The sequence below is a fragment of the Rhinatrema bivittatum genome, chromosome 8 (genome assembly GCF_901001135.1).
Source record: "Rhinatrema bivittatum chromosome 8, aRhiBiv1.1, whole genome shotgun sequence".
Lineage (NCBI taxonomy): Eukaryota > Metazoa > Chordata > Amphibia > Gymnophiona > Rhinatrematidae > Rhinatrema > Rhinatrema bivittatum.
Window position 1 is genome coordinate 168,201,492 of NC_042622.1, and position 26,954 is coordinate 168,228,445.

Below are 26,954 nucleotides of genomic sequence, written 5' to 3' on the forward strand. Positions count from 1 at the left end.
GAAAAGAGGGAATCTTGGTGCACCCATACTTGGGCAACTTGTTGATCCGGATCAAGTCCATGGAGGAGAGTCTCCGGGTGACCAATAGGGTGAACTCCTTGCTTCAGGAACTCAGCTGGGTCGTAAACCTGGACAAAAGCAGTCCCAAGTCCTCCCAGTCTTTGGAATATCTGGGAGTCCAGTTCAACACCAAGCAGGGCAAGGTTTTTCTTCCGACCACGCGGATAAGGAAGTTGATGTCCCAAGTGTGTTAGTTGATGAGCACGATACACCCGATGGTGTGGAGCTATCTCCAAGTTCTTGGTTTGATGGTGGCAATCCTGGAAGTAGTGCCATGGGCGATGGCACACAAGTGACCACTCCAGCGCTTAATACTCAAGACTATTCGATTCAACTCCACTTGCTGATGGGAGTATGCTCTTGGCTCCTGTGGTGGTTGCAGGAAGCTCATCTGAGCAGGGGTGTACACCTGTCCTCCTTGAACTAGTTGGTCCTCACGACAGACACAAGCCTCCGGGGCTGGGGTGCTCACTGTTAGGAACTGAAGTCCCAGAGACATTGGACCGAGGAAGAGGCACACTGGAACATAAACCGCATGGAAGCCTGAGCAGTTAGATTGGCTTGTCTACAGTTCAGCCACATATTCCAGGGTCAGGCGATCTGCGTGATGTCTGACAACACAACAACGGTAGCCTACATCAACCGCCAGGGAGGAACCAAGAGCCAGCAAGTGTCTCTGGAGGTAGATCTCCTTAGGAAATGGGCAGAATCGAATCTACAAATGATCTCTGCTTCCCACGTCGCAGAAAAAGACAACATCAGAGCAGACTTTCTAAGCAGGGAGAATATGGGTCCATGAGAATGGGAATTGTTGGCCAGAGCCTTTCAGCTGCTGGGAGATCACTGGGGCCTCCAGTCCATTGACCTGCTGTGTCCGCATCTCACAATGCGAAGGTTTCCAGATTCTTCATTCGCAGAAGAGATCAGCAAGCCCTAGGGATCGACACCCTTGTTCTGACTTGGCCAGAAGAGGACTTACTATATGCCTTCCCTCCATGATCCCTGCTAGGCAGGGTCATTCGCCAGATCGAGTGCCACAGGGAATTAGTCCTGCTAGTGGCTCCAGATGACCCAGACGCCTTTGGTATGCAGACATGTGGAGGCTTCTGGTGGAGACACCCCTGTGCCTCCCACCGCACAGGGACCTGCTCTAGCAAGGTCCGGACCTTCACGAGAATCCGACTCTATTTTGTCTTACAGTTTTGCCCTTAAGAGGGCTCGCCTCACGAAGCATGGTTATTTGGCGGCAGTAATTACTACCTTGCTCCGTGTGCGAAAGTTCTCTACGTCCTTAGGGTATGTGCGGGTCTGGGGAGTATTTGAAGCCTGGCGCAAGGAACATGGTGTTGCCCCTCAGATGACCAAAATCCCTCTGGTTCTGGAATTTTTACAGGATGTCTTGAATAAAGGGTTGTCCCTTAACTCCTTAAAAGCTGGGTTGCAGCGCTCTCCTGTTTCAGAGGCAAGGTGAATTGAACCTGCCTAGCGGTACATCCGGACATGTCTCATTTTTTAAAAGGGGTAAAACACCTCCGGCCACCCCTGTGGTGGCCATTTCCTTTGTGAAATCTTAATCTAATATTGGAGTTTTTGGCAGAGCCCTCCTTTCAGTCACTGCACAGTCTGTCCTTACGCCTGTTAACCCTGAAAACGATGTTCCTGGTGGCGATATGTTCAGCTCATCGCATTTCTGAACTACAGGCATTGTCATGTCAGGAATTGGTCCTCCGGATGACCCCAGGAGTGATAGTTTCATACCATTCCATCCTTCTTGCCCAAGGTAGTCTTGGAGTTAGGCACAAGGACATGGAAGACTACCGCCTCCTTCACCATTTAAACTTCAGTAGGTTTTTGGTGCGATATCTGGAACTTTCAGAACCGGTGCACAAGAAGGACCGCTTGTTTGCCTTTCTCCAGGGAAGGAGACAGGGCGAACCAGCTTCGCAGGCTACCATAGCTTGCTGGATCAAGGAGGTGGTCATGGCAGCTTATGTAGAGGCAGGAAAACCATTACCCTTTCAGGTTAACGCTCATTCCACTAGGGCTTAGGCAGTATCCTGGGCGGATGGTAAACTGCTGTCTCCCGTCGATAATCTGCTGAGCGGCAACGTGGTCCTCCTTGCACACTTTCTCCAGATTCTATCGCCTGGACGTTCAGGCCCGAGAGGACGCAGCCTTTGCAAGGGTGGTACTAACAAGACCATGGGTAGCCTTCTGCCCCTATCGGGAGTAGCTTTTGTACATCCCATTGGTCCTGAGTCCATCAGGTTACACGCTAGGAAATGGAGAAATTACTTATATGATAATTTTGTTTTCCTTAGTGTAGACAGATAGACTTGGCATCCTGCCCACGGCTGCCCAAGGACGGTGCCAAGGAATCGCCTATGAGGTGAGTATCGATTCCAAGAGGTTACGGATAAGCCGTCGCACAATCCCTAGATCCAGGGCTTCTATAATCTTGTTGGGATTTAGCGTTTAGTTGAGTACAATTACAGTTATCTGTTTTTAATCAAGTTTTTCAATAGTATGTCCACAATGGCTTTTGAAGAGAATACTGAAGGGTTGAGGTCACTGCAGGGGTGGTGTATCTAAGGTGACATCAGCTTTGAAATCTGACTCAGTCTCCATCTGCTGGCAGGGGCTTATAAAACCCATTGTCCTGAGTCCTTTTGTCTGCACTAAGGAAAATGAAATTATCAGGTAAATAATTTCTCCTTTCACCTTTTTCAAATCTAAAATTGGATGGAAGGACGCTTCCTCCTTCGGGACCATAAAATAAATGAAATACCTTCCTGCCCTTTTCTCTCCTATAGGATCGGGAACTATGGCTCCCAGCTCTTGTAACCGATCCATGGTTCTTTGAACCACCTTTATCCCAGGACAAGCAGGATGGTAGTTCTTCATATGGGTGACGACATCTATGGAGCCCTATCACGGAAAACTTCTGTCAAAGTTTCTAGAAACTTTTGACTGGCACATTGAGCCCACTGAGCATGCCCAGCATGCCATGATCCCTGCAGCCACAGGGGTCTCCCTTCAGTCTCTTTTTTTCCGTGTTGCTGTTAGCCTCGCGTTTTAGGAGCTTTGAGTTTTCTCACAAACTTTTCCTCACGGAAAAAATTAATATTTCTGTCAAAAAAAAAAATACCCTACACGAGTCTCCCTTCAACATCCTGTTCGGTGAGTACAGTTTTTTTGGTCATTTTTAATCTGTCCCTGTTACCTCATTTCGGTATCCACGGGCCACCGACTGTTACCCAGCCTTATTTTTTTGCCATGGGTTTTAAAAAAAAATGTCCAAGTTGCCCCCGAATGATGTCGATAATAGACCTGCACGACATCTGTATACTTTGCTGGGGATCAGGCCACGATATCCACGCATGTTCCACCTGCGCTCAGATGACTCCGAAGGCAGCCGTGCCCGGCTGGACAAAATGGAGGAACCTTTTAAAAAAAAACAAAACACTCCATCGACGTCTTCGCAGTCGTCACGGAAGACAATTCCTTCCTCCACTGAAAAACATCGAGGAAAGAAAAAGTGCGGTCACCATCCATCTCCGTCCCCATCGGGATCTTCAATAGCATCGTCTTCGATATCTACCAAGGAGCATCGAGAGAAGAGATACCATCGTCCTCGACCATCAGGAGAATCTGTTACTGCATCGGCATGGATGGCCATCGAGCTGATGGGGAAGCGGGTCCGGGTATAAGAGCCGTTATGCGCCTCTGTACCTGAGACACCGAGGCGCTCTCCACCGGGATCGGTATTTGGAGTCTGTGCCACCACATCCAAATGCGGAAGAGCCACTAGCGCCAGTCTTGCCTTCTCCTGTGACAGTGGTCCCAGTCTCCAGGGAAGAAGTGACTTCCATGATTCAACAGGCAGTCATCAAGGCTTTTCAAAAATTGCAGCCTCCACCAACGCTGACACCAATCCCGACATTGGCACTGGAGCCATTAGTACTGGCACCTCTGCTCAACAGACTCGATGCCTTAATCTGTGCCTTCCCACAGCCTGCACCGCCACCGTTGATGGATCCTCCGATGCCTTCAATAACACTTCCTGGTCCATCGGGCGATGCTGGCCATCAATTCCCATCGGTGCCATCGATGCCATTTGATTCCCCATCGATGCCTTTTTTTTACCTCCATCGATGCCAAAGCATATTTCTTGGAAACCATCCAAAGGTGCATCAATGCCAAAGCTTCCTCTTCCACAGGACACTCTAGATCCACTATGGTCCCATTTTCCACCCTATTACAGTCCTTGGGAGGACGTTGATACAGACACGGATATAGAAGACCTTGTATCTGAACCTTCTCCACCAGAAGAAAGAAGGAAGTCCCCACCAGAGGACCTTTCTTTTGCAAATTTCATTAAGGAGATGGGCTGATACCATTCCTTTCGAGCTGGTCACAGAAGAGGACACCAGACATAAAACGCTGGTGGTCCTCCAGTTTGTAGATGCACCCAAGGAAGTCATGGCTATATCAATCCATGAAGTGCTCCTAGATCTCCAGCACCACCTATGGAAGCATCCCTGTTCCATACTACCTGTTAACAGAAGAACGGACGCAACATACCTGATCCAGCACACACCAGGTTTTCAGAAACCACAACTGCCACACCAGTCAGTTGTGGTGGAATCAGCACAGAAAAAGGCAAGGAAGCAAAAGCCTCACTCATCTGCCCCTCCAGGAAAAGAGCAAAAATTTCTGGATGGGCTAGGAAGAAACATCTTCCAAGGGTCCATGCTTGTGTACCGTATTGCGGCATATCAATTATATATGGCGCAATATCAAAGAAATTTGTGGAAACAAGTACAGGACATAGCTGATAATCTTCCTCAACAGCAGCAATTAACACTCAATGCCCTTATTCAAAAAGGTCTGGAGTCGGGCAAGCACGAAGTACGAGCAGCGTATGACTCTTTTTGAAACATCTTCCCGTATGTCAGCTGCTGGGATCAGTGCACGAAGATGGGCTTGGCTAGAGGCTTCGGATTTAAGGTCAGGAATACAGGAAAGACTAGCAGATCTCCCATGCAGTAGACACAATCTCTTTGGAGAAAAGATTCAAGATACACTTTGGTTCAAAGCGCGGTGCTCCATTGTCTCCAACTCGGGTGCTGCCGACTAAAAAGGGTCCATCGACTTCAGAGACGCATGGCCAACAGTATTGGATGACAGTCTGTCACCGATGCCCTCGAACATCGGCTTCTTCATCCTCAGCGCCGGAGAAAGACCGGGCCGAGCGTCGAGGGAAACACCGGCATCGACAGGTGCTGGCACCGATCCCGCAGCGGCACAGATAGCCATCAAGCCACCTGCGAAGAAGACCCGGGGAGAAGAGCTCCCATCCTCCTCCTGGACCCGGGTCCTCGGTGTTCCCCACCAATATTAGTACTGGGTACTGAGCCTCCACAGACCCCCCTGTGGAGGCGACAGTAATGCCTAGCCTGCCTTCAACCCCAGGCATAGTGCAGCCTATGCCAGCCTCAAAGGGGGGAATTGGACGAAATGGTCCAAGAGGCAGTGCTAAAAGCCCTTCGAGGTTTCCATTCGCCACTGGTGCCGGCCCCCATACAGACACCGGACTTGGCGCCCTCTATGTGTGCACCGCTTTTCGAGCGCCTAGATATGCTCATTGGTGCTGTATCAACCCATCCTATGCCATCCGATACATCGGCACCGAGTCATCCATCGAGGCCACCACAAGTCCCAATTCCTATACCGGGTTCCTCGGAGGAAGATGAGACAGTTCCCGGCCAAATCCCTCCATGGGAGCCACCGATGCCGGAACCCACACCAGGACCATCGGGGATATCGAGGCCTAAGCATACCTCATTTTCTTCGATGCCATCGATGCCAGTACTGGTTCCATCGATGCCGATACAACCTCCATCGAAGCCATTCCACCAACCATCGAGGCCTTCCCGCCCTCTTGGATTCGATGTACTTCCTCCTTCAGCAGATCCACAAAGAGAAGGGGAAACCCCCTATAATCCTTTAAGACGAATCCTCCAATGACTCTTCACGTACTTCCGAGAAATTGCTCTCAGAGCCCTCACCCCCGGAAGAGAGGCGATGTTCTCCTCCAGAAGACCTCTCCTTTGCCAGTTTTGTCAAGGAAATGTCAGAAACTACAGTACTCTACTTTTGGCCTATCTGTCTTAACATTTTATACTCAGTATGACAACCCAACTCGTCTACCATGACCCGTTGTGAAATTCAGGCTGCCTCGTTGTTGCCAGCAGCACCCCAGTTGTTGTGCTTGTTGCACATGTTGGGTGCTGGTTGCCTGGATTCTTCTGAGGCAGCCTGAAGCTCACTATTCACCCATATGTAAGGACTACCATCCTGCTTGTCCTGGGAGAAAGCAGAGTTGCTTACCTGTAACAGGTGTTCTCCCAGAACAGCAGGATGTTAGTCCTCACGAAACCCACCCGCCACCCCGCGGAGTTGGGTTTGCTTACATTTTCTTATTTTATTTTTCGCTTGTACTTTTGCTACAAACAAGATTGAAGGGGGACCCCTGGTGGCTACAGGGTTAGTGCCATGCTGGGCATGCTCAGTGGGCCAGTCAAAAGGTTCTAGAAACTTTGACAAAAGTGTTCCGTGACAGGGCTCCATCTGATGTCACCCATATGTGAGGACTAACATCCTACTGTCCTGGGAGAACACCTGTTACAGGTAAGCAAGTCTGCTTACTCACCATCCATACCCCCCCCCCGGACCATCAAGACAACAGTCATAGCAAAAACACCCTCATAACCTATGAGCAGGCAAGAATACTGTACCGCCCCCTTTAACTGTTCCAAACCCCAACCCTAATTATACCACCCCCACTGTATGGTCTCAAGGTCTTCTCAAAATTAGTCAATCTGTTGTTTTGTATGGCTGTTAATTTCCCCATATAGTAAATTCTTTCAATCCTAGAGGACACTTCTGCTAAGGATGGCACTGTTTTGCTTATGCCACCAGTAGGCAAGCTCACATCTCGTTGCTGTAAAGATATGTATCAGCAAACGTCACTGACTATCATTTCCCACTTCAACTGGTCTATTTAAGAAACATTTTGGGATTGTTAGAGATTGAGAGACTGATCACATCCTGCAACAATCTTATTACCCCCATCCCATAGTTTACCCACCTCTGGACACTCCCACTACAAATGAAAAAAGGTCCCCACTGATCCACATCCTTATTTTCATTTTTTTAGGCAATTCTTCTGGCTTCATTGGGGAGAGACAGAAAGAAACAAAAGCTATCATTGAAAAGCTGATCCAGAAGCAAGATTTCAGCCTGTCTGTGGTGTTAGACGGGGGATCGGTTCTCGTCACTTATCCATATGATAAACCAGTACAAACAGGTATGGAAAGCACATTTTCAAACATTCCGGAAGGCTAGGGGCAACTGGTGGGGGGACGGCACATTCAATATACAGCTCCTTGGTCTCCTCTTTGCAGAAAGTGTTTTGTGTAATAGAGAAATGTGAACCTGTTGTGTGGCCACTGATCATATTCTGGCATTTATATAACACTAAACTAGGGTGCAAACAACAAATTACATATATAACTAGTTTTGAAAAGCCCATAGCTGTGATATCTGAGGATCCAGGTTTTAAGCTGTCTCCTGCCACCAGCTCACTGGGGGACTGAGCACTTGTCTCAGAACCTTCCAAGATTATGGCTTCTCCATTGACAGTGTTCTCTAAAGCTAATGAACTTTTCTTCTGCAGTGGAGAATAGAGAGACCCTGCATCATCTAGCATCGGTGTATGCAAATAATCATCCCACAATGTACATGGGCCACCCAGGATGCCCAAATAAGTCAGGTAGGTTCCTTCAACCTTAGTGTGCCCATGTTACAGCATGAGGAGAACTTCTTCAGAGCAAACAGCTTGGTCTATTTTGTTTATTGCAGATGAGATCATTCCAGGAGGTGTGATTCGTGGAGCAGAGTGGTATGGTCATATGGGCAGCATGAAGGTACGGCACTGAGCAGCATGAATGAACCCATGAGTGGAGTCCATTACAGCACGTTAGAGAGAGAAACCGGGTGTGCTGAGGGGGGTGAGTGGGGTGACATCAGATGCAGAATCTTAGTTAACAAAATATGTCAAAGAACAAGTGTTTGGATTACTGACCTGAAATCTTCATTAGGCCACAATCAGTCATTCTCTCACTCACACTTTCTTACTCAACTCAAAAAGTATGTATTTGCATCTGCTCCTTATAAAGCCACAGTGTTCCAGTACATGTGCCCGGAGGAAGGCAGCAGGCTGCTTGGCACTGTAGCCCACAGGAAGGGTAAGGTGGTAGGAATATAGAGGAAGCCACGCTATAGGGGTAAGAGTTCACAAGTCGGGCAGGGAGGGAGCAAGATGAGAGTGCTGAGTCCAGCTGGGGAGCACAAGAGTAGTGGGATCAGATGGGAAAGGGGGACAAATAGTTGCTGGTGATTCTGTGTGTGTATAACATACGTACATATTCAGGGAAATTTGGAGAGCTTTCTGGGTCATGTGCTCCCAGTGTTGTTGCGTAATATAGCAGCAATATGTGATTACCCTCTTGTACAATATCACTCTCTTCCTAGCGTGTAGCCAGATGGACTCAGGACCAATGAGTTGTGCTCCCCTGCCAGCAGATGGGAGTCAGAGTCAGGTTTCAAAGCTGACGTCACCCTAGATACACTCCTGCAGTGACCTCAGCTCTTCAGTATATCTTCGTCTCCAGCAGATGTAGACATGCTTTCCCTATAAGCACTGCTGTACCTTTTGGAAGAAGAAATTATACTTTTAAATTGGAGACAAGATTTAGCCCTGCCCTCCTGTGGTGATATCTTAAGGTCCCTTCCCCAGTTGAGAATTCCTGAGGTCAATTCTGAGATCCCTAAAAGGTGTGCCTTGGTCCGGTAGCTGATTCCCGGAGTGGACTTTGCTGCTTAAGTAGCTGAAAGGCAGCGGGATGAGGAAGGCGAGCGCGGCAGTGACCGCCAAGGCCCCCCCCCCCCCCCCCCACAGCTGAATACCATCTCTGTACTCAGCTGGTAAGCACTGAGCCCAGGTAAGTTTTTTAAAAAAATAAAATAAAAAGAAAGAAGATTTACTTTCAGAGAAGAGGGGTTTTGGTAAGACTTCCTACGGTCTCCTCGCCTGACGTGTCTTGGCATCGTCGTTCCTGATTCCGTTGGGGTAAGGGGAAGTGGGCTTATGAGCAGATTGAGCGGTGGGCTAGGCCCTGCTTCAAGCTTGGTCGGCACATTGCGTGGTAGGCCATGGTGCCATCTTGTGCATCTCAAATTGCCCGCCATAGGACATCGGTATACACAGTGCATCGGCTCTGCGCATGTGCCGTGCACATAATGCATGCATACTTACGTGCACAGTAAAGTAAGCGCATGATATAGGAAAAGCCAGGCGCACAAGCTGTGCATGTGCCTCGCCGTGCCCCACATAGGCGCTCAAAACTTGTGTGCGAACATTTTTAAGCACAAGTCAATTGAATGCACAGTTACCACCACCAATGGCGCCAGCAGCCAAGAAAAATAAGCACCTTGCTCTCAGCCTGACCTGGATTCCAATTTGTGTCGGCACTGTGAGGAAACCCAAGAGGATTTGGCCTCCCCGGACTTTGCTGAGCCCGGCTCCTCCCATTCAGATGATGGATTGGCAGTCTTAACTGGAAGTACTCCAGATCTGAGTATAACCCCTTGGCTGGGTCTTCCATGGGAGATGGAAACTGCTGGGCCAATCCCATTTTCACTTGGGCTAGGCACGGACTCTATGGCCTTTTCTTGGGTGGAATTTTTCCAGGGACTACAAGGCCTTTGTACAGTGCCTTTCCTCACTTTCCCCTGTCCAGACGGAACCTCAGCCGGCCCCCTCTCCCATTCCTATTGGCAGACCTCGAGACAAGCCCTGCCTGACCAAGGGTATCCCTAATGAGGGACCGTAATGGCACAGACGAAGAGCAAGATCCCTTGTAAGAAGGGGAAATTTCCCCGGGATTAGAATCGTATCACGTTATGGTTCTTTCATAGAGATGAATTGCCAGCCTTGGTTTCCAAGACCCTGAAAACACTGGGAGTTCCTGGAGTGGAATCTATGACAGAACCAAAGAAGGATCCCATTCTGATTTCCTTGCGCAAAGCCTTTTGCTACTTCCCAGTAAAGGGGGCCGGGCGTTAGAAGCTCTATGTCTGCTGGATCCAGCAGTAAAAGAATGTTTGTGTTTCCCTAAAGTGGATGCACTAGTCTGCGCTGTTTCTAAGCGAACAACTATTCCAGTGGAGGAGCCTTAAAGGATGCGCACGATAGACGGTTTGGGGACTATCCTTAAACAGGCCTTTGACACAGTAGCAATGACCTTACAGATTGCTTCTTCTTGTGCCCTGGTAGCACGTTCGTGCCTACTTCTCTCTCAGGAGGTGGATGACTCGGGGGGGGGGGGGGGGGGGGGGGTGAACCTCAGAGTGGCTGTGGAACCCACCGCCACCTTTTTAGCAGATGCGGGCTCGGAATTAGTCCGTACTTCAGCCAGAGGAGAGGCCTCAGTGGTAGTGGCCAGAAGACAGCTATGGCTGCGGAATTGGTCAGGTGACGCAACCTCCAAGGCCAACCTTACAAAGATGCCCTTTAAAGGATCACTCCTATTCGGAAATGAACTGGAAAAACTGGCCAGTGAATGGGGCAAATCTCCAATCCCCAGCTATTGGAAGATAAGAGGAAGCAGTTGCAGTGCTCCTCACCTATTAGGGGCTGGTCCAGGGGGGTCTTAACTTTTCCGCCTCTCCAGAAACTTGACATTTCAGAGGTTTCGGCCCTTTGGAAGAGCTCAGTCCTTTCATAGTCAACAGCACAAGAGAGGGGCAGGTTTAGGATAGTCCCGAACCTCCCTATGAAATTTTACCAACCCATCTTCTGAATGAGGAGATAGGGGGTCAGCTATCTCTTTTACCAAAGGTAGGTCACGATCACTTCAAACAACTGGGTACTGTAGTCAACAGATATAGTTGCGATGAAGAAGGTACAGAGAAGGGCAACCAAAATAAAGGGGATGGAACAGCTCCCCTATGAGGATAGGCTGAAGAGGTTAGGGCTGTTCAGCTTGGAGAAGAGACGGCTGAGGGAGGATATGGTAGAGGTCTTTAAGATCATGAGAGGTCTTGAACGAGTAGATGTGAATCGGTTATTTACACTTTCAAATAATAGAAGGACTAGGGGGCATTCCATGAAGTTAGCAAGTAGCACATTTAAGACTAATCGGAGAAAATTCTTTTTCACTCAACGCACAATAAAGCTCTGGAATTTGTTGCCAGAGGATGTGGTTAGAGCAGTTAGTGTAGCTGGGTTCAAAAAAGGTTTGGATAAGTTCTTGGAGGAGAAGTCCATTAACTGCTATTAATCAAGTTTACTTAGGAAATAGCCACTGCTATTAATTGCATCAATAGCATGGGATCGTCTTAGTGTTTGGGTAATTGCCAGGTTCTTGTGGCCTGGTTTGGCCTCTGTTGGAAACAGGATGCTGGGCTTGATTGACCCTTGGTCTGACCCAGCATGGCAATTTCTTATGTTCTTAAGATATGCGCTGGAATTTTGCAGCACTCCTCAGGACATATTCATGATGTCTCCTTGCCACTCCCAACACAAAAAGCAGGCAGGGGAGGTTTTTGGTTTTTTTTTTTTAATATGTTTATTGGCATTTTAAATAGTTACAACTTGAGAGTAATACATAGGAAACAAACTGGTACTTGGTAAGAAAATCAGTAAAATATTCACGTGTACCATAAACAAGAACCGACCCTAACAACCCCCCAACCCTCCCTTGTCCCTCATTTCGAAGTCCACTGACGTATTGGAAGAAATAGCGAAAAAAACAAAAAATGCTGCAGGTTTGTGTACGACGTCGCTGTATGCAGCCTCCAGCCAGAAAAATGTGGAGGTACATCTGTCATCTGCTTCAGGGCTGGGATGTCTCATCCGGTTTCCAAGGGTCCTGGTAGCTGCCCACCCTTGGAGCCAAGTAAGCAGAAAAGGCTGCCCAAGTTAACCGAGTTTGTACAGATTTCTTTGGGGTTGCTGGCTCGAGAATGGCGTGTTCCATGGAGCAAAGGCGCACCATTCTTTTAAACCAGTGATCATAACTAGGGGCGTCTGGAGATAGCCAATTTGCTAAGATAACCTGCTTACCTAGTAAGCCGGCTTTCAAAATGTATAGAAGCTCCGAAGAGGTTAGTGGAGTGTATAGCGAATCAACCATCCCGAAGAACCATAAATTTGGGTCTGGGGGTAAGCGCTGTTTCATAATAGCGGAGCAAAATTGTCGTACTTGTTTCCAAAATTTCGAGACTCTTACACAATCCCAAAAGCAATGAAAATACGTGCTATCTAGACGAGCACATTTTGGACAGTGTGCTGTTTTTGCAAATTTCATTTTGTGGGCTCTACTGGGTGTGAGGGGAGATTTTTAAGGCTCCTCAGGATGAGGGCTGTAATCCCAGTACTTACGCCCCAGGAAAATATGGGGCGTTATTCAATTTATTTCATCATACTCAAGAAGGAAGGTTCCTTTTGCCCAATCCTGGACCTCAAGAATATCAACCGTCGCCTATGAGTGAGTCGTTTCCACATGGAAATCTTATGCTCCGTGATAATGGCCATACAACCGTGAGAGTCCCTAACCTCCCTGGATCTATCCAAGGTCTATCTACATATTCCAATCCATCAAGAACACCAAAGCTTCTTATGCTTTACCATACTGGGTTGCCATTGTCAGTTCCGGGCATTGCCCTTTGGCCTAGCCGCCTCCCCAAGAGCATTTTCCAAGATTTTGGTGGTCTCCTTGCTGGACAGGATCACTCGCAGAATCGAGCACCACAGGGGATTAGTCGTACTAGTAGCTCCAGGTTGGCCCAGGCGTCCATGGTATCTGTACATGTGGAGACTCCTGGTGGTGTCTTACAGTTTGGCCCTTGAGAGGGCTAGCCTGATGAAGCGTGGATATTCAGCGGCAGTAATTAACCACCTTGCTCTGCTCGCAGAAGTTCTCTATGTCCTTAGCGTATGTGCGGGTCTGGAGAGTATTTGAGGCCTGGTGCGAAGAACCTGGTGTTGCCTCTTGGATGGTCAAAATCCCACCGATTCTGGAATTTTTACAGGACGGCTTGAATAAAGGGTTGACCCTTAACTCCTTGAAAGTCCAGGTAGCAGCTCCCTCCTGTTTCAGGGGAGAGGTGAACAGAATCCGCCTGTCTGTGCACCTGGACGTGGCCCATTTTCTGAAAGGGGTGAAGCATCTTTGGCCTCCCCCTCCCCCCGTACAGTGGCCAGTTCCCTTGTGGAATCTTAATCTAGTATTGGAATTTTTGGCAGGGCCCTCTTTTTGGCCACTGCAGTCTTTCCTTGTGTTTATTAACCTTGAAAATGGTGTTCCTGGTGGCTATATGCTCAGCACATTGCATCTCTGAACTGCAGCCGTTATCGTGTCTGGAACCGTTCCTCCGGATGACTCCCAGGAGCATTACAGCTTCGTACCATTCCATCCTTTTTGCTCAAGGCCTCAGGGTTTCATTTGAATCAGTCCATTGCGTTGCCTTCCCTAGATAAGCACAGAGACATGGAGGAATACTGCCTCAGTCATTTGAATATCTGTAGACTTTTGGTGCGGTATCTGAAAGTTTCAGAATCGGTCCGAAAGACGGGACTGCCTGTTTGTCCTTCATGGTGGAAGGAAGCAGGGAGAACCACCTTCGTGGGTTACCATAGCTCGCTGGGTTAAGAAGGTGGTCACGGGAGCCTATGTGGAGGCAGGAAAGCCATTACCTTCTCAGGTTAAAGTTTATTCCATCAGGGTTCAGGCAGTCTTATGAGCAGAAGTTAGACTGCTGTCTCCCGTTGATATCTGCAAAACGACGACGTGGTCCTCTTTGCACACCACCTCCAGGTTCTATTGCCTGGATGTACAGACCCGAGAAGACGCAGCCTTTGCAAGGGCGGTATTAACCGGACCGCAGGCAGCCTCCTGCCTCGATCGTGAGTATTTTGTACATCCCATTTGTCCTGAGTCCATCTGGCTATATGCTAAGAAATGGAGAAATTACTTACCTGATAATTTCGTTTTCCTTAGTGTAGACAGATGGACTCAGCATCCCGCCCCTGGCTGCCCAGGAACATTGCCAAGGATTTACCTGTGGAGTGGATATTGATTCCAAGAGATTACGGGTAAGCCATCATCTAGTACCTAGATCCAGGGCATCTATAATCGTACTGGGTTCAGTGTTTGAGTACGGTTTTGGTTATCAGTTTTTTCCTTAGTATGTCCACTGTGGCTTTTGAAGAGAATACTGAAGGGCTGAGGTTACTGCAGGGGTGTATCTAGGATGATGACAGCTTTGAAACCTGACTCTATCTCCATCTGCTGGCAGGGGAATACAACCCATTGGTCCTGAGTCCATCTGTCTACATTAAGGAAAAGAAGTTATCAGGGTAAGTAATTTATCCAATAAACCCACTAAAACCCAACAAACCAAACCCACATTCATGCCTCATTCATACCATTAAAAAATGGAGACATTTAAATTGGATTTCAATATCTAAAATTAACAATCCAGTTTAAATGTTTCCATTTTTTAATGGTATGAATGAGGTACGAATGGGGGTTTGATTTATTGGGTTTTAGTGGGTTTATAGAGTGTTATTGTACAAGAGGGTAATCGCATATTGTCAGATTTTGCATTTATGCAATAGTATGTGCTTTATTTGACTGAAATTATTGTAATAAAATGTATACATTTTTGTGTACATCTCTCATTGGTTGTGTGTATAAATACAGTTTTGGATTGAGAGTGACGTACAGTTTCACCTGCTTAATTTTTGTCTGCATAATATAGCATCACAGAAGAGACATATGAGGATATTGGAGTATCTCCTCCAAAGATTTTTGCAAACGTTTCTTCCTACTAGAAACCCTTATAATTTATTAGAACGACTGTACAGAAGGTGAGAGAGAAGGGACATTCTCCTTTAATTTCAGAACTTAAGCACCTAAAAGAGTTGTACCAAAAAGAAAAATATCAAAACAAGTGATTCTGAGAGAGATTTTGGGGTAGGAGACATTTTTGCTTGGGAAAATTGATGTGTAATATGAGAAATATTTTGGATCATGTAGACAGGTTCTGTAATGGTAATGTCCTGTCTTGGTTTTATTATTTGGTTGTGTAGTCGAACTTTTAGAACTGGCGGAGATCTCAAATCATTTATGTATTGAATTACATACGGCTCTTCTTCCAACAATGCAATTAGTAATTCCCTGTACGTACCCGGATCAGTCCAGACTCCTGGGTTTTGCCTCCCCTCCAGCAGATGGAGATAAAGTTTTGACTGACCTGCCCTATATCCTGAGGTGCCCAGTATTTCTCTGTCTCCAGCAGATGGTAGAGGTGCAAAATCCTGCAGTCTGAGATAGGAAAGAAAAACAGTTCGAGAATAGACTTTTTAACCTCCCAGGGGGGTTGTCAGGTCCTGGTGAGACCATCCCCCCTGGTATTTGAGGCTCAGGAGCAGAGGGTTGAGGACCCTGTAACTGCCCACTGAAGGTGATCCCGGGGGTCTTGGGCTCTCACCTTCGGTTAGCACCCTGTAAGATTTAAAAAAAAAAAAAAAAGTGTTCCTGCGGCTTTAAATTCTCCTGCTCTGCCGGCCTAGCTTGCTCACAGCGGGTATTGATTTCAGACCGCGGACAGCTCCGATCACGTTGGCCTTTGATTTCTCCTGCTCCTCTCTCTGGCCGGGCTAAATTTAGGTCCCTGCCTGTGGTATGGCCTGTGTGGCAGCGCGCACATGCAGCTCTCCCAGACCGGCGTTTGTACGGAGTGTCTCTCAGGGGGAGAGGGCTCTTCAGGGGTTGCTGCGCTTGCAAAATTGACGGGGGGCCTTCACGATCGCGGCGGGGGGTCGGCGTCCCGAGTTTGTCGCGTCAGGCCCCCGGACCCGTTTCAGCTCAGCGCGGGAACGGAGACCATTTTAAGGACCATGCGGCAGCAGGACCCAGCAGCTGAGGGGGATGGGCTCCTGCCTCCCTCGTTGTCGCCGCGGCCTAGTGCTCCTGGGGGAGCCAGTTTGGCTGGCGCTGGGCAAGTGGACGACGAGGGGGAGGATTCTGAAGGGTCGTCTTCGTCATTCACCTCCGATTTTTTTTTTCTTTTGATGCACAAAGCTTTTAAGGGCGCGCAAGGCTGGTAAGGCACAGGGGCACAAGGTAGCTCACAGGGCTCCTGAGGCAGCAGGGCCTGGAGGAGGTTCCTCTGAGGCACGGAAGTGGATTCAGCCACCGAAATCGGGTGGCACACCCAAGGAGAAACGCCAGCTTCAGTCCATGGTATGTCCGAGGGACAGCACATCCTCGGACTCTTCGGATCAGGTGGGTTCTCCGTGGCTAGTTCCTGATCAGGATGTGGACCCTGATACCCAGGCTCCTCCATCCAAGCACATGGGCTCCCCTCCGATGGAGGGGGATGACCCCAAGGTTGTGCGCTTGTTTAGAAAGGATGAGCTGGGTCCCCTTAATTCCAGTCATCCTAGATGAACTGGGGATTGAGGCCCCTCAGGAGGATTCCAGACTCGGGGCTACTATGGATCCGGTAGTGCTGGGACTCAGAGGCCCAGCGCAGTCATTCCCGTTTCACTTCTCGGTGTCTGACCTTTTATTCAAGGAGTGGGACACTCCTGATCTGGGCTTAAAGGTGAGCAGAGCCATGGATAAGTTGTATCCGCTCCCAGAGGACACGCTGGATCTTCTCAGGGTGCCTAAGGTGGAAGCTGCGGTCTCAGCAGTGACGAAGAAGTCGACTATTCCGGTAACAGGAGCCGCAGCCTTGAAGGATTTGCAGGACTGTAAGTTGGAGGTACATCTGAAGAAGATCTTTGAGGTTTCAGCTTTTGGTGTCCGGGCTACCATCTGCAGCAGTTCCTCGCAGCGGGCCAGTCTCCGCTGGATCCAGGATTTCCAAGCATCCGTGGAACTTACTGAGGCTTGGGTACAGTTCAATACTGACGGTCTGCAGGTGGCACCTCAGGATATAGGGTAGGTCATTCAAAACGTCTGTCTCCATCTGCTGGAGGGGAGACAAGACCCAGGAGTCTGGACTGATCTGTGGTACTACAGGAACAAAAATTAGCAGTTCCCTGTACGTACCAGGATCAGTCCAGGACACCTGGGTTGTGACTCCGCACCAGTAGATGGAGACAGACTAAAACTTGTGGGCGGAGCATATATGCCCCTGTGCCAGTCACAGCCCCTCAGTCTTACTCTGTCTCCAGTAGATGGTGCAGGTCAGGTCACAGCTCCTTCCTGCCCTGGTTCTGGTACTCCGTCAGGGTCGGTTCTTTTCTTTTTCTTGGTTTTAGGCCAGTTTAGTGTTTTTAATTGGGATTTTGAATTTTGTTAAATTGTCCCTGAGGTCCCGTCCGCCCTGTCTCCCAGGGGGGTTGTGAGGTCCTGAGGGGACTACCCCCCCCCTGGTTGAGGCCGCTGCTAGGGTCGAGGACCCGGCTTTCCCAGTAGCAGCGTCAGGGGTGACACCGGGGAGCCCGGTTCACTCACCCCTGCTGGACTAGGGCTCCAGGAACGTGGACAGCGACAAGCGTTGTTTGTAAAAAAAAAAAAAAAAAAAGTTTTACTTTTGTTTTCGGTTCTCTCTGGCTTCAGCTCTCTGCTGCTTTGCGTCGCGCCGTGGGGGGGGGGGGGGCGCCGCTGGCAGGGGGGAGGCCGGGGGGGCCGGTTTCGCTAAATTTAATTTTTCTCCCGTTGCGCTCTTCGCCGCGGCTCGTCGGCATGCCTCGTGGCTCGGCCTGTAGGGCCTGCGGCTCGGCGCGCACGCGGCTTTCCCGCGGTGCTCTGTGTGCGGCCTGCTTCCCGGGCGGAGAGGGGTCATCCGGGGCGCCTCGGGGGGCTCGATCCCGCAGCGCACGATCGCCGCCGCGCAGGGGGGGGCTCAGCAGAGCGGCCCCAAGACTTTTTCCCGCTGAGCGCGGGAGTGGCGGCCATTTTGGCCTCGGACCGTGAAATGGCGCGGGAAACGACAGGAGCCTCGGGCCTGCCTCCCGCGTTTTCTCTTCAGCAGATTGATACAGGGGGGGTCCCCTCGGGAGAACCTTGGTCCCCGGGGGTTTCAGAGAATGATTCTTCAGCCTCGGGGTCCTTTTCGGAGGATTTGGCACTGTTGTTGCGCAAAGTCCTAAAGTGTAAGCGCAGTAAGCGCGGCCGGGGGGGACCCCGCAAGGCCCCCCCCAGGGAAGACGTCATGCAATCCTAAGGGCGCTGCGGAGGGGTCCCAGGGCCCTTCCCGAAGTACGCGGCTTCCTCGTGGCGTCCCACAGGAAGCCGATTCCGATTCCCCCCCTGGGGTGGACTCTGATTCCCCTGAGAAGCCCCTGAAAGGGGCCGACGGAGATGGGACGGACGAATCCGCTCAGCCAGGCGCCGGAAAGGGATCCCAAGCAGTGGAAGGTGATGATCCCAAGGTGGTCCGGCTCTTCCGCAGGGAGGAACTGCCACCCTTAATTCCGGCCATTCTCCAGGAGCTGGGAATAGAAGCTCCTCCGGTGGTAGTCCGTCAGGAAGCAAACATGGATCCGGTCCTGTTAGGTCTCTCGGGTCCGGCAGTGGCTTTCCCGTTTCATTTCTCCTCGACGAATATTCTGTCCCGGGAATGGGACACCCCGGAGTTAGGGAATGGGACACCCCGGAGTTAGGTTTGAAGGTCAGTAAGGCCATGGACAAGCTGTACCCGCTTCCGGAGGATGCGCTGGACCTTCTCATATTCCCCAAGGTGGACTCAGCGGTCTCCGCGGTAACAAAGAGATCTACCATTCCGGTCACGGACGCGGCAGCTCTCGAGGACCTTCAGGACAGGAAGCTGGAAGTGCAGCTCAAGAAGATTTCGAGGTTTCCGCGCTGGGAGTGCAGGCCGCCATCTGCACGAATTTCACTATGCGGGCCAGTCTGCGCTGGGCCCAGGTTCTTCAAGCCAATGCGGATTTATCCGCAGACGAGGCAGCGCAGGCAGATCGTTTGGAAGCTGCAATAGCATATGGCGCGGATGCGCTGCACGATTTGCTGCTCCCGTCGGCTAGGTCCATGGTAGCGGCTGTCTCGGCACGCCGACTTTTGTGGTTGCGCAACTGGGCGGCGGATGGTTCTTCCAAGGCTCATTTCGGGGCACTACCATTCAAGGGAATTTGCTGTTTGGCAAGGAATTGGACGAGTTAATGATTTCCCTGGGGGAAAACAGGGCCTTCTAGCTTCCCGAGGATGGATCCTGGGCGAGGTCCTCGTTTTCGGCCAGATCTCGTTTTCGGGGTCCCAGGAGGTCGCGTCCTCAAAGGTCGTCCGGGCGCTCGTATAGGTCTTCCTCCTCCCGTACTCCGCAGTGGCAGCAACAGTCCTTTCGAGGTAGGCGCTTCGGTAGACAAGGAGGTGCTCTGGCAATCACGGCGCCCAAGTCTTCGCAATGAAAAGGGGTCGGCCCATCTCTCGCCGCAGCCTCGGCACGTCGTTCCCAACGGCGGGGCACGGTTGATGTCATTTTACGAGAGATGGGCCGGTGTAACGTCGGACCAGTGGGTCCTCACGGTCATAGGACTTGGCTACGCGTTAGATTTTGCTCACACCCCAGCGGCCAAGTTCCTTGTCTCGCCTTGCAAAGCTCCCGAGAAGAAGGCGGCGGTGCTCGACACCATCCAACGCTTAGAAGGCTCGGGAGCTATTTCCCCAGTCCCGGTCAGCCAACACGGCAAGGGCCGTTACTCCATCTACTGCATCGTCCCAAGGACAGACGGCACGTCCAGACCCATTCTGGATCTCAAGGGGTGAACCGATGCCTTCGGATTCCTCACTTCAAAATGGAGGCGATTCGTTCAGTCATCGCTGCGGTAAGGCCCGGCGAGTTCCTAGCCTCCCTGGATCTCACGGAGGCATATCTTCACATAGGCATTCCTCCATCGTTCCAACGCTTCCTCAGGTTCTGCGTTCTAGGGCGGCATTACCAGTTCCGAGCGCTCCCGTTCGGGCTCGCGTCGGCCCCACGTACATTCTCGAAGGTGATGGTCGTGGTGGCGGCGCAGCTGCGCCGAGAAGGTCTCCTGGTCCATCCTTACCTGGACGATTGGTTGATTCGGGCAAAGTCCGAGGATCAGTGTCGGATGGCGGTAGCCAGGGTCCTCCACCTTCTGCAGTCCCTAGGATGGGTGGTCAACTACAGCAAGAGTCATCTGACACCCATGCGGACCTTGGAATATCTGGGAGCTCTTTTCGACACGAAGCAGGGCAAGGTGTTCCTGTCACACGAACGGAGGTGCAAACTGCAAGCTCAAGTACGTCGCTTATTGTCTCTCCGCCAACCGCGGGTCTGCGACTACCTTACGGTCCTAGGGTCTATGGCTTCAACGCTGGCACTGGTTCCCTGGGCATTCGCTCATCTGCGTCCATTACAGTCATCCTTACTATCCCGCTGGAAGCCGGTCTCGGAGGAATTCTATCTACCGCTTCAACTCAAGGGACACGCGAGGTCCATCTACCGCTTCCACTCAAGGGACACGCGAGGTCCAGCCTGCTGGTACATCCCAGGTGTCCTGGTGGCTGGATCCCAAGCATCTGTCATCCGGGGTCTCTCTTCAGGTGCCCAACTGGACAGTGGTGACCACAGATGCCAGCCTCTTCGGTTGGGGAGCGGTCTGCCTGGGGAGCTCGGTCCAAGGCCTATGGTCCGTGTCGCAAGCCCAGTGGTCTATCAATCGCCTAGAGACCAGAGCGGTCCGTCTGGCCCTGCCAGCCTTCCTGCCGTTGCTGCGGGGGAAGGCAGTTCGAGTGTTGTCGGACAATGCGACCACAGGGGCATACATCAACCGCCAGGGCGGGACAAGGAGCCCCCAGGTGGCGGAGGAGGCTCAGCGCTTGATGGCCTGGTCGGAGCTACATCTCAGCAACATAGCAGCGTCTCACATTGCGGGAGTCGACAACGTGCAGGCGGATTTTCTCAGCCGTCATCGTCTGGATCCCGGAGAGTGGGAGTTGGGGGACGAAGCTTTTCTGCTCATTTGCAAAACGTGGGGGGTTCCCCACATGGATCTGATGGCCACGTGGCACAACGCGAAGGCCCCGTGATTTTACAGTCAATGTCGAGAACGGGGGGCAGAAGGCGTCGATGCGTTGGTGCTTCCCTGGCCGACGGATGTGCTGCTCTACGTGTTTCCCCCGTGGCCGATGATCGGCATGATTCTACGGCGCATAGAATTGCACCCGGCCAAGGTAGTCTTGGTGGCACCGGAGTGGCTGCGCCGGCCGTGGTTCACAGACCTCGCCCAGCTGGCGGTAACGGCGCCCCTTCGGTTTCACGGAATGGCGGGCCTGCTCCTTCAGGGCCCCGTCTGGCATATGTCCGTGTCTGGGTGGTCTTTGAGGACTGGTGCGTGCAGCGTGGGGTGGTCTCCACTTCGGCTTCCGTCTCCGACAGTCTGGCGTTCCTCCAGGCTGGTCTGGCCAAAGGCCTGGCGTGCAGTTCCCTTGGCGTGCAGTTCCCTTCGGGTTCAAGTGGCAGCGCTTGGTTGTTTGCGGGGTACGGTCCGTGGTACGTCCCTAGCGCTCCACCCGGACATTGCTCGCTTCCTCCGGGGTGCCAAACGCCTTCGTCCTCCCTTGCGTCTTCCTTGTCCGGCTTGGAACCTCACCTGGGTTCTCTCCTCCCTATGCACGGCGCCTATTGAGCTTTTGAAACGTGCGACTCTTAAGGATCTCACTCTTAAGACGGCGTTCTTGGTAGCGATCGCCTCAGCACGGCGTGTTTCTGAGTTGCAGGCCCGGTCCTGTAGTGAACCCCTTTTGCGTATTTCCGATTCCGGAGTTTCTTTGTGCACAGTTCCTTCCTTCCTACCGAAAGTGGTGTCGTCTTTTCATATGAATCAATCGGTGGAACTGCCCGCTTTGGCGGGCGGGGAGTTCTCTGTTCCGGAAGAGAGAGAATTGCGGAAGCTTGACGTGCGGAGATCCCTCCTCCGATATCTGGAGGTCAGTAATCCTTTTCGGGTCACAGATCATCTGTTTGTCCTGTTCTCTGGTCCTAAGAAAGGGGTGCGGGGAAAACCGCTTCCCGTGGGCCTGAGGGCTCGCTCGACTCGTGCGCAGGCGGCATCTTGAGCGGAGGCTTCTCTGGTATCGCCTCAAGAGATTTGCGGGGCGGCTACCTGGAAGTCGTTACATACCTTTATCAGGCAGTACCGGTTGGATGTCCGGGCTACCGATCCCGGGGGATTTGGAGAGAGGGTACTCCGAGCGGGACTCTCTGCTTCCCACCCTCGGTAATTTAGCTCTGGTACATCCCAGGTGTCCTGGACTGATCCTGGTACGTACAGGGAAAGGAAAATTAGTTTCTTACCTGATAATTTTCGTTCCTGTAGTACCAAGGATCAGTCCAGGATCCCGCCCGCAGTGCTACGCTGAAGTAATGGAGAGTCCGCTCTTTGTTCTGAATTATTTTGTTCCGCTTGTTTAACTCTCTCGGTTGGAGAGTCTGTTTCCAGGAGGGGTGTTTTCCCCGTTCTATTAGCGGTTTCTAGCTAGTTTAGTTCTCTGGTTGTGTTCTACTTTGACATTACGTATGACTGAGGGGCTGTGACTGGCACAGGGGCATATATGCTCCGCCCACAAGTTTTAGTCTGTCTCCATCTACTGGTGCGGAGTCACAACCCAGGTGTCCTGGACTGATCCTTGGTACTACAGGAACGAAAATTATCAGGTAAGAAACTAATTTTCCTGTAAGAATCACTTTTCCTTTCTCTGCTTTTTTCAGTTTAATAATACAGTAGATATACCTTCTACCAGGCATTGATACCCTACAGAATACATGTGCAATGTGTGAAGGACTGAACTGCTGCGGACAGTGTAGATGTGACTAGCTGTACTGTAATTTGCCTCTTGTTGTCTTCACTTTCTAGGATTACAGCGTTACCTTTGGTCATTGCCCAGAGATCATGGTGTATACCAGCTGCTGTTACTTCCCTGCTGTAGGTCAACTTGCTTCTCTCTGGGCAGAGAACAAAAAGGCTCTTCTCAGCATGCTTGTGGAGGTAAGACCTTGATGAATGGCACAGCCATTACTCGGTAGCATGTAGCATATGTGAACTCCCTATCTGTTACCCCTGGAAGTCAGATTGCTCACACACTGTAAGCAGACCATCACTTATTGGGCTGCGAATAGCCTGCATGCAGTGCTGTTTTCTGGGTTTGCTATTACATCCACCCATAAAATAAATAAGCATCCAAATGCTTTTTTTTTTTTTTTCCTATGGGTGGATGCTTTCTTTGTGTACATAAAAAGTGGCTGTTGAGGAGGAAAGTACCCAGAAGGTCCTGTTCATACCCCAGATCAGTCCAGATAAGTGGGTTTTGCATTCCTTCCAGCAGTATTTCTCTGTCTCCAGCAGATGGTAAAGGTGCAAACTTGTAGTCTAGCAAAAAAAAAAAAAAAAAATTAGAGGAGAAGAAGTTAAGAAAAGATTAGAAGAGATGCTTCCTGAATTGTTAGGTTACTTCATGAGCCATCCTTCAGGTTGAGCTGGGGTTGGCAATCCCTGTTCGGCTTTAGCCCGCAGCATCCAGGCATAGGAAAGCCCAGGGGTCCTGGATCCCTCCTTCCCCTGAAGTCTTCTTCCCCGAGTCTTCAGTCAGCAACCTGCAGCAGGTAAGTAAATCCTTTATTCTGTGTCTTATCTGACTGTATTTAAAAAAAAAAAAAAAAAAAAAAAGTGTTGCAGTCTGCTGCTCAGGGAATAGAAAAGTTTGTGAGTGGTGCCGTGTTGATTTGGGGGCAGTCATTGAGGTGACTCATGCCGCGGCCGTTGGAAGTTTGGCACATCAGGCAGGCAGACCATGCCGTGTGTGCTCCCTAATGGTGCCAACTTCGGTGAGTGCCAAACTTTGTCGGGCCCATGGCAGCAGCCACTTGCGACTTAATTCGGTCACATTTTGTTCCAATTGTGCCGTGAGTGGGAGGGACCCTCCTCGAGGCTGGCAGCCAACAGAAGAGCTACCCGATCCAGGGTCCTGTCACAATGGCCTCTGGGGAGAATTTGCCATGACAGGCAGGAGGCAGGGGGGGGAGTGCACATGGCAGAAAGACGCCTTCTCATGAGCTTCGAGATTCCCCTCCCCCTTTGTTTCCTGCAGTGCAGGCTGGACTTGAGGATTAGGGAGAGGAAGTTCTGGAGGTGCCAGTGTGAGAGGCAGAGAGGATTGGGAATTCTCCACAGATTTTTTTTTACTCCTGTACAAGGCTTATTTGGCCAGGAAAGGTGCAGGGATAAACAGCCCCTGTGTCAAAAGGGGTTTGGGGACCTACTCCACTGGTTAGTTCTTAGCCATTCTACTGGGAATGGGGATTCGGATGATTCAGAAGATTTGCAGGATGATCTAGGTGATGATCTGGCAGGTGTTGATCCTGCAGATGATCCTGGAGATGATCCAACTAATGATGGATTTGGGAAGAAAAGAAATGACACTGGTGATTTGTCGGACCCAGAGGAGATACCAGTTGCGGAGGGGGATGATCCGTGGGTGGTCCGGCTGTTCCGCAAGGAGGAGTTGAGAAACCTTATTCCCCATGTCCTGGAGGAACTGGGTATTAAGGTGCTACAGGAGGAATCTGATAATGGAGTGAATCTGGTGCTGGATGGCCTTCGAGGTCCCCTGAAGGCTTTTCTGCTCCCCAAGAAGGTTAAGAAGCTGGTGAACCAGAAGGTGGGATGCTCCGGAAGCTGATCTTAAGATGGCCAGGGCGATGGCAAAGTTATATCCTTTAACCGAGGATATTTTACAGCTCTTGGAGCTTCCCAAGAAGATGCCTTGGTGTCAGCAGTCACCAAGATGACAACCATCCCGGTTGCAGGGTCGGCGGTGCTAAAGGACGCAAAGGACTGGAAACTGGAAGTCCAGTTGAAGAGGATATTTGAGGTCTCAGCCTTAAGCCTTTGAGTGGTGATCTGTGATAGCCTGATGCAAAGGACCTGCTTGCGCTGGATGGAGAAAATGCAGGAGAAGGCTGGAGGTTCATCTGGCAATTCAAAGAAGTTGGACCAGTTAGAGGCTGGGGTGGCATATATTGCCAACGCACTATATGATTTGATCCGGACTTCAGCCAGGAGCATGGCATCAGCGGTGTCAGCACACCATTTGCTGTGGTTACAGAATTGGTCAGCAGATATGTGGTCCAAGTCTCAACTCTGCAATCTTCCCTTTTGAAAGAAAGCTGCTATTTGGAGAGAACCTGGAGCAGTTAATGAAGCAGTTGGGGGAGTCAAAGGGAAACAAACTGCCAGAGGATAAGAAGAGCGTCAGGAAGACCTTTCCTGCTCGTTCCCATTTCTGAGATGTGTGGCATGTTCGTCCTAACGAGTTCTTCGCCGACATTGCAGAAGCAAAGATCGGGAAGACAATAGTCCTTTCAGGGTTCCCAAAGACCTTCCAGAGATGGTGCCTGTCAGGATTCTGGAGGTAGTAAGACCTCACAATGAAGCCAAAGTAGTCGGGGAATGCCTGACACGATTTTACGGGGAGTTGGACCAGGATCACCTTAGACCAGTGGGTTCCAAGAGGTGATGAAGAGATAGCTACTCTTTAGAATTTTCTCCCTTGTCAGGCAAGCCTTCATGGAGTCTCATTGCACATCCTGCAGCAAACGAGAGGTAGTACTGGATACATTGCTTTGGCTTCAGAGGTTATTCGTAATCATTCCGATGCTGGAAAAGGGGCCAGGTTGAGGGAGGTACTCTATTTACTTCGTAGCTCCCAAGAAGGAAGGGACCTTTCGGCCCATTCTCGACCTGCAGAGAGTCAATGCGGCGCTGCATGTTCGCAGTTTCGTGTGGAGAAGTTCTGAACAATGATAGCGGCAGTTCATCAGGGAGAATTTCTGGCCTCATTGGATTTAAGAGGCCTATCTATACATCCCCATACGCACGGGGCATCAGATTTCTTTGCTTCATGGTGGTGGGGCAGCATTTCCAGTTTCGGGCTTTGCCTTGCAGATTAGCAATGCTCCGCGGACTTTCACAAAGGTGATGATAGTGGTGGTGGCTGTGCTGCAAAAGGAAGGTGTTCTGGTTCACCCTTATGTGGATGACTAGCTTATTTGAGCAAAGTTGGAAGTAGAGTGTTGCTGGTCAGTTAAGAGGGTGCTGGAGATGTTAAATTACTAGGCTGGGTAGTGAACTTAGCAAAGAGTCATCTTGCTTCAGGCCAGTCTTTGGAGAACTTGGGGGTGAGATTTGACACTCGATTGGGCAAGGTATTTCTTATTTTGGAGAGGATTTTGACGTTGCAGTCACAGGTAGCCCATCTGTTACATATGCCAGTGCCCAGGGCCTGGGATTATCTACCGGTTTTGGGTTCAGTGGCGTCTATACTAGATTTAGTTACATGGGCCTTTGCTCACATGCGTCCACTTAGAGAGAGCTTCTGTCCAGTTGGGATCCATTGTCGGAGGAGTTTCATCGACCCTTACTGCTGCAGGGGGTCTCCAGATCCAGTCTCTCGTGGTGGCTGTTGCAACCCAATTTGGAGAAGGGGGTGGAAATCCCGGACTGGGTAGTGGTGACGACAGATGCTAGTCTCAGAGACTGGTGGGCTGTCTGTCAAGGGTGGATGGCCCAGGGGCAGTGGTTGCCAGTAGAGGCAACCTGATCTATCAATCAGTTGGAAACGAGGGTGGTTTGCAATGCGTTCAGTGTGTTCCTTCCTCAGGTGTGGGGTTGAATGGTGAGAGTATTCTCAGACCATGCGACAATGGTGACGTATGTCAATTGTCAAGACAGGGCGAAGAGTCGAGTGTCTCTGGAGGCCCAG

General features: G+C 50.6%; 1 protein-coding gene across 1 annotated transcript in view; it reads left to right on the plus strand.

Annotated features, from left to right (window-relative positions):
- The window catches only part of CPD (carboxypeptidase D), a 134,016-nt gene that overhangs the window by 90,838 nt on the left and 16,224 nt on the right, over window positions 1-26,954 (plus strand). The window contains exons 15-18 of the mRNA XM_029611226.1: window positions 7,283-7,432; window positions 7,802-7,897; window positions 7,987-8,051; window positions 23,051-23,182. Coding sequence (XP_029467086.1) covers window positions 7,283-7,432; window positions 7,802-7,897; window positions 7,987-8,051; window positions 23,051-23,182 — 443 coding nt within the window. The remainder of the gene's footprint in view (window positions 1-7,282; window positions 7,433-7,801; window positions 7,898-7,986; window positions 8,052-23,050; window positions 23,183-26,954) is intronic.